The 7,360-nt window shown below is 53.2% G+C and overlaps 1 protein-coding gene across 1 annotated transcript in view; it reads left to right on the plus strand.

The window, feature by feature from the left end:
* The window catches only part of KIAA1211 (KIAA1211 ortholog), a 239,738-nt gene that overhangs the window by 225,469 nt on the left and 6,909 nt on the right, over positions 1-7,360 (plus strand). Inside the window, exon 10 of the mRNA XM_014548463.1 lies at positions 7-1,101. Coding sequence (XP_014403949.1) covers positions 7-1,101 — 1,095 coding nt within the window. The remainder of the gene's footprint in view (positions 1-6; positions 1,102-7,360) is intronic.

A 7,360-nucleotide genomic window follows, 5' to 3' on the forward strand; every position in this document is an offset into this window, starting at 1 on the left:
CGCCTGGGGATGAGCCCGCGCCCCGGGGCCGCTGTGACTCCCGGGGGACCCTCCGGAAGACCCCGCCAGGAAACGCCAAGTTCTCGATCATGCCTGCCTGGCAGAAGTTCTCGGATGGGGGCGCAGAGACCTCCAAACAGAGCGCGGGAGCTGAAAGCACGAGAAAAAGGCCCGGGCTGGGAGCCAGCGACCAGACAGCGCCCCCGCCCCTGGCTGCTGAGAGCGATGAGCCCCAGAAAGGCCCAGAGAATGTGGGGGCGCGCCAGGAGCCAGCAGACACCACCGAGGGCTGCAAATTTGCCAAAGACCTTCCATCCTTCCTTGTTCCGAGCCCTCCGTACCCTCCGCAGAAAGCGGTGGCCCAGGCGGAGCCCGTGACCGCGTCGGGCAGTGAGACCGCCGGTGGCGCGGGAAAGCCGGACCCCGCGTTGCCAGGTGGGGAGGAAAAAGCCTCCTCACCTTTTGGAATAAAGTTGAGAAGGACCAACTACTCCTTGCGCTTCCACTGCGACCAGCAGGCAGAGCAGAAGAAGAAGAAGAGGAACAGCAGCGCTGGGGACAGTGCAGAGGGGGGGCCGCCGGCACCAGCGTGCACGGATGGAGAGAAGGCGGCAGAGGGTGCACCGGCCCTTAAGCATGGCCCATCCCTCCCCGCAGAGAGCAAGCAAGGCCCCGGCAGCTGGAAGGACTTTGCCATAAGCCCTTCCAGCCCCCCTCCCCCAGCCCAGCCTGGACCCCCACCGGTCAGCAGCCAGACCCCTGCCCCGGAGCACACCAAGGCAGCAAACAGAATGCCCATGGCGCAGAAGCCAGCCCTGGCGCCCAAGCCCTCCGGTCAAACGCCACCGACCTCCCCGCTCTGCAAGCTGAGCAGGCCCTACCTGGTAGAGCTGCTGGCTCGGCGGCCGGGGAAGCCTGACCCGGAGCCCAGTGAGCTGTGCAAGGAGGGCCAGGAGCGCCGTGAGCCTGGGCCACCCTCGCCACCACCTCCCAGGAGGGAAGAGAAGGAAGAGGTGGAAGCAGAGAGGAAAGCTGCTGCCCCCGCTCTGTCTGCAGCCCCACAGGAGAAGCCTCCCCAAACGCCCGAGGCCGGGAGGAAAGGTACGTAAACCTGGGTCGGAAAACTGCCTCTGTCCAGCTGATTGTCCACGTCACAGCTAAAGCCAGGCTGCCCAAGGCCGGAAGTAGCCAGTGGAGCTCGAGTGGTAGGAGTTCCCTTCATGAGAAGCCCGTTTGCCATTCCTGGAGGGAGGGAATCTTAGTGAGGCTCTTTACTTTTGTGAAGAGGAAACGTCTGTGGCCCAAAGCTTTTTGGAAAGTTGATTGAGCCACATGCTGGCTGGAAAGGGGACCAGGGCCGGGGGCAAGCAGTCTGAACCAGCAGCAGCAGCAGGGCCAGGTGGAGAAGATAAGCATGTCCCCGAGCTTTTCATGCCATGGATGTGGGGAAGGACGAGGTGAGTGGTTTCAAAAGGCTTTCCCTTGGCTATAGATAAGGTGGAAAGGCGAAGCAGAGACGTCCTGGGATAGGTGCAGGGTTCCTAAGGAAGGATTACGGTCACACCTCATTTCTCGAACATCTCCCCATCTTGAACAGTTCGATTCCCAACCAAGCTATTCACAGAAAAAAAATGTCGGTTGTCGAACCAGTCTTCGGTTTTTGACCTGACATCCCTTTCATGCTGATACCTCAGCATGACAAAAAGCATCTCTCAGGCAACAAACAAAGGAGAGAGTGCTTTTGTAGCTGGTGAAATCAGTGATTAGCACAATCTGAAAAGATAAAGAGGCCCTCAACGATGCTGATGTTGCTAAGGGTGTGAAAGAAGCAAGGATCACAGGCAATTGAAGAGGCAGAAAAACTGTTGATTTGGATAAACGAAAAGCAGGTGGCCAGTGACAGCATTTCCGAGGCAGTGATATATGAACAAGCAAAGATAATGCTGCTTCTGACCTGAAAGACATCCCTGGAATGAGTGCTGAAAGTGATTCCTTTAAGGCTAGTAGCAGGTGGTTCAATAAATGTAAGAAAAGCAGTGTTTGTTTATGGATTAAGCAGTACATTAGACATGTACTGTATACAAGAAAGGTTAAAACAGGGAGTCATTTGGGGGGTCTGGAATGGATTAATTCAGTTTACATTATTTCTAAAAAATGGGGGGAAGTGATTTAGTTTTTGAACAAATCGCTTCTCGAACAGCCTTCCGGAGCTAATTAAGTTTGAGAACCGAGGTTCCACTGCATTTGCTACTTTTGGATTGGCTGTGGGACAACAGTCCGAAAGCTGGTGCGTAAGCAAGCTGTGGTGGCGTCTGGGCCGTCAGCCAAGTCCCTCAGATAAACGCCATCTGGAAGCTGATGCGAAGTTTCAGCGTCCATTCAGGCATGGAGGCAGTCTTTTGTTTCTGCCGACAGTCATTACCTGGTGGACCTCCCTTACATCTCTCTCCCCTTTTCTGGCCCACTGTAATTTAATTTAGGACACTCCCAAATTTTTCTCATCACTTTTCCACTCTTCTTCAACATTTTGGAAATCCGAACTGATTCTGCTATGTATCTGGGGCTCACGCCCATTCATATTTACCGAACACAAGTTAAAGGTGCCCACGGCAATGAAATACCCCAATGAATGAAGATGCCCCGGTCATTGGGAGGGGCAGTGAGGGTAAAGACTGGGCTTGCCTAGACGATCGACTGCTGTCTGTGGGCAGTAGCAATACCACAGTAGGCTGGTAGGGGGCTTCCGGCAGCTCCACCGGCCTGGGCCTCTGCGTGAATAATTGGCTGGGTCTCAGGTTTATGCAAAATGCTCTACAACCGCACCCCCACGCCACCAGCTTGCCACTGGGAAGCCCTCCAGTAAAGAAATTGTAGAGCCACCCTCACTCCTGGCTGCCCCTCTTGGCTCTTCAGACCGGATGTTTGGGACCGCTCCCTGGCCACTTGGATTGGCTTTGGGACCCCTAAGAGCTTTTACCTGGTAGTTCTCACTTCTGATTTGCAGAGCAGGCCAAGTGTGGCCATAGCCCAGAAGTCTCACATCTCAGAGAAATTCTCCCCTGAGGTGTTTTAGGGAGGGATTGTTTTTATTTCTTCTGTTTAATTGTTTAGGGTTAGGGTGGTTCTTGCTGAGAAAAGAGCCTGTGTCCTGAGGGGTATTGGTTGGTTGCTCACCCTGCCACCCGATTTAACCTAGACTTGACCGGTTTCCTGGACTGTTGACCAGCAGTTTCCAAACCATTTCTCCCTGATGGTTTCTGTCTGTCCTGACAGTGAGGAGCCCGTTTTTCAGCCTTTGGTTTTCCTTTCAGCCTCTGCACTGGGCCCCGGGGAGATAGCCACAGTGAATCCCTGGGAGCCCATTAAGAGAGGTCCCTTAGTTGGACGCAATCCCCGTTGGCTTTCAGAGCTAGGTATTTTTGGGGCCTTGTCTCTCAGGCAGAAGTCTTAGAATTTGGGGCACCAAATGTAGGGTCTACCCCTGCCCCCTTTCCTCCCTCCAGGTTGTGAGTTGCAATGCCTGGGGTGGGGTTTATGGTGAAATTGTGTCTCAGCCTCTCCTATTCATTTGCCCAATGCAGTGGTTCTCAACCTTGGCTGCACATTAGAATCACCTGGGAATCTTTTTAAAATCTTGATTTCTGGGCCTCATCCTCCAGAAATTCTGTTTCTTTGTTATGGGGTGGGGCCACAACATTAGCAACAAAGAAACAGAATTTCCGGAGGATGAGGCCCAGGAATCAGGTGATTTGATTTGAGAACCACTGGCCCAACGTATAGGCGTCACTCAACTAGTTTCTGGATTTTAGTCAGAGGCAGTTGTTCTGTATGTAGCTGCAGACTTGGTATGTCTGTGGGAGGACAGGGTTCAGGACCCTATGTCACCATCCTGAACCAGAAAACCCATTTTTAGTTTTTTAAAATATGTTTTATTGATTTTTAGAGAGAGAGAGAAGGAGAGGGAGAGAGAGATAGAAACGGCAATAAGAAAGAATCATCCATCTGCTGCCACCTGCACGCCCCCTATTGGGGATAGAGGCTGCAACCCGGGCATGTTCCCTGACCCAGAATGGAGACTCAAGCCTCTGGGTGCCTGGTCCATGCTCAACCACTGAGCCATACCAGCCAGGCCCCCACTTTTAGTTTTTGTTGGGGTCCAACCCCAGCAGGTCCAGGGGTCCCCAAAGGTGTGGACGGAGTCGGCGAAGAAGGAATGACACGGAGACAGTCTTCAGTTGATCAGCAGCCTAGTCAGGACCTCTAGCCAGGATCTCCAGCCAAAGTTCTGGTCGGGATCTCCAGCCAAGTTCTGGTTAGGATCTGATTAGGATCTGATGTTTATTGTCTTGTTACATCTATATTTATACCAGCCGATTTTAATCCTGTCAATTTCTATTACAAAGGTTAGGGCGTTTCTTATCTCCATTCCAGGGAGTAAAGATTATGTAGCTTAACTACCCGCCTGGCACTTAATTAAGGGGTTGTATCCCCTCCCTAACCTCAGGGAAAAATCCCTACCTGGGGAAACAACCTTTCTCGGAGAGGTGACCTTGGTTAAAACACATGGCGCTTAAGGAGAGCAAACATATTAAGAACAATATGCTATATATGCCAGGTCCCTTGAAACATATGCTGTGCAGATGTTTCTTTCCTGCAGCGACTGTGTCAAGCAGCAAGGATGGACCGGCTTCCGGCAAGTTTTCACATTAGCTTTTGCACCAGTAACTTTTGTAGTCATCAAAGCCCCTCTCACAGCCTGGCCTGCTCCAGCACACTCCTATCTTCTCCCCTAAAAAATAATGTTCCAACGCTGCATCTTTCTCTTACACTTTTCCCTTTGGTTATAATTTTCTACCAAAAGCTATTCCTGCCCCTGTTTTCTTTATCAGTATCCAGATTCTAGGTTGTCAGGCTCCACTAATTGACTTTTTCTTTATTTGGTAGAAAAGAAGCATGACAACAAGGACCGTATGCCTTGTGACTGGTTGCTGCCTAAAGACTCTTCTGTCTGACTCTAGACCAGGGCTGACCAAATTTGTTTGACTAAACACCCCATTGGAATAAATTGCCTGGTCCTCCAATTTATTTGTTAACTGTGTCCATGTTAAAACCCCTGGAGCGCCATATATACACTTAGGGTGCAGTTCACTGAAGCAGTAGAGGATGTAAATCCATATTGCAAATTGTGGCATTATCTTTTATTTCTTTGGCCAACTTCTTGTCAGATCTGATTTCTTCACAAAGTGGCAGGCAAAGAGCTTGCTTGTCAGCTCTACTGTGGCCTCATGCTTGCATTAGGAAGTAGAGTAAATCTGTGGTCTGTTTGCAGGAATTGTCCATTTCATAAAGGGTCATTTAGATCAAAGGAGATAGGACATTCATAAACTTACCTAACCGCAGAACCTCACTGTATGCTAAAAGCCAAGCCAGTGAGGACAGGATTGCTGGTTCTCGTCTGAGCACTCCCAGCTTCCCCCGGGAGTCTCTACACATGCCATTTGTTGTACCTGGCCTTCCGGTCTATGGGCTGAGTGAGAATGTCAATGCCAGTCTAAACATCAAATACTAGAGGCCCGATGCACAAAAATTTGTGCACTCAGAGGGGGAGTCCCTCAGCCTGGCCTGTGCCCTCTCACAGTCTGGGACTCCTCGGGGGATAACCACCTGCTGGCTTAGGCCTGCTCCCCGGGGGATTGGGCCTAAGCTGGCAGTCAGACATCCCTCTGGAAGCCCAGGAGCCCTCGGGGGATGCCCACTTGCCAGCAGGGAGCAGGCCTAAGCTGCAGTCGGACATCCTTAGCGCTGCTGAGGAGGCGTGAGAGGCTCCCACCACCACCGCTGTACTGGCAGCCGTCAGCCTGGCTTGTGACTGAGCAGAGTTCCCCCTGTGGGAGCACACTGACCACCAGGAGGCAGCTCCTGCATTGAGCATCTGTCCCCTGGTGATCAATGTGTGTCATAGTGACCAGTCATTCCCAGTGGTTCTGCTGTTAGGGTCAATTTGCATATTAGAGGCCTAGTGCATGGGTGGGGATAGAGGCCTAGTGCATGGGTGGGGGCCGGCTGGTTTGCCCTGAAGGGTGTCCGGATCAGGGGGGGGGCCCGCTGGGGTGCCTGGCCAGCCTGGGTGAGGAGCTGAGGGCCGTTTTCAGACTGGCCACAGCCCCTTCAGGTTAGGGGTCCCCCCTGGGGTTCCTGACAAGCCTGGGTGAGGGGCTGATGGCTCTTAGCAGGCTTGCCACAGCCCCTTCAGTGTGGGGGTCCCCACTTGGGTGCCTGGCCAGCCTGGGTGAGGAGCTGAGGGCCATTTTCAAGCTGGCCGCAGCCCCTTCAGGGTGGGGGGTCCTGCTGGGCTTCCTGGCCAGTCTGGGTGAGGGGCTGATGGCTGTTTGCAGGCTGGCCACAGCCCCTTCAGGTTAGGGGTCCCCCCTGGGGTTCCTGACAAGCCTGGGTGAGGGGGCTGTTTGCAGGCTGGCCACAGCCTCTTCAGGTTGGGGTCCCCACTAGGGTGCCTGGCCAGCCTGGATGAGGGGCTGATGGCTGTTTGCAGGCTGGCCACAGCCCCTTCAGGTTAGGGGTCCTCCTTGGGGTGCCTGGCCAGTTTGGGTGAGGGGCTGATGGCTGTTTGCAGGCTGGCCAGAGCCCCTTCAGTGTGGGGGGTCCCCACTTGGGTGCCTGGCCAGCCTGGGTGAGGGGCTGAGCGCCGTTTTCTGGCTGGCCACAGCCCCTTCAGAGTGGGGGGGTCCTGCTGGGGTGCCTGGCCAGTCTGGGTGAGGGGCTGATGGCTGTTTGCAGGCTGGCCATGGCCCCCAGCCACCCAAGCTTCCAGTGAAGGCTGGCTGGAAGCAGGTATCTGGGATTTATTTAGCTTCTATAATTGAAACTTTGTTGCCTTCAGTGGAGGCCAGAGCCGGCCAGGGCAGGCAGGAAGCTTGGCTTCCTCCATCGCTGGGGCAACCAAGCCTCCTGCTTGCTCCAGCTCTGTGGCTGCCGGCCGCCATCTTGGTTGGGTTAATTTGCATATAGTCACTGATTGGTTGGTGGGTGTGGCTTGGGGCATAGCGAAGGTACGGTCAATTTGCATGTTTGCCTTAGATTAGATTAGAAAAGCTTGATTTCACTTTTATTTTTATATTTTTAAAGATATATAAATAGAAATTCTAAGCTTTTCTTCCTTTACCCCCAGTGAATGGCCTTGCGCATCCCCTAGGGCACACACACCCTTTTTGTTTGAGACCACTGCTTTAGAAAGAGGTTTCTATTCCTGGGACCGAGGCCAGTGAGGACCAATACCAAGGTGAAGACATTGGGAGGGCGGAGACTCTGAACCAATCCTGATGGGAATTAAAATAGCAATGAT

The sequence above is a fragment of the Myotis brandtii genome, unplaced genomic scaffold (assembly GCF_000412655.1).
Source record: "Myotis brandtii unplaced genomic scaffold, ASM41265v1 scaffold51, whole genome shotgun sequence".
NCBI classification, from domain to species: domain Eukaryota; kingdom Metazoa; phylum Chordata; class Mammalia; order Chiroptera; family Vespertilionidae; genus Myotis; species Myotis brandtii.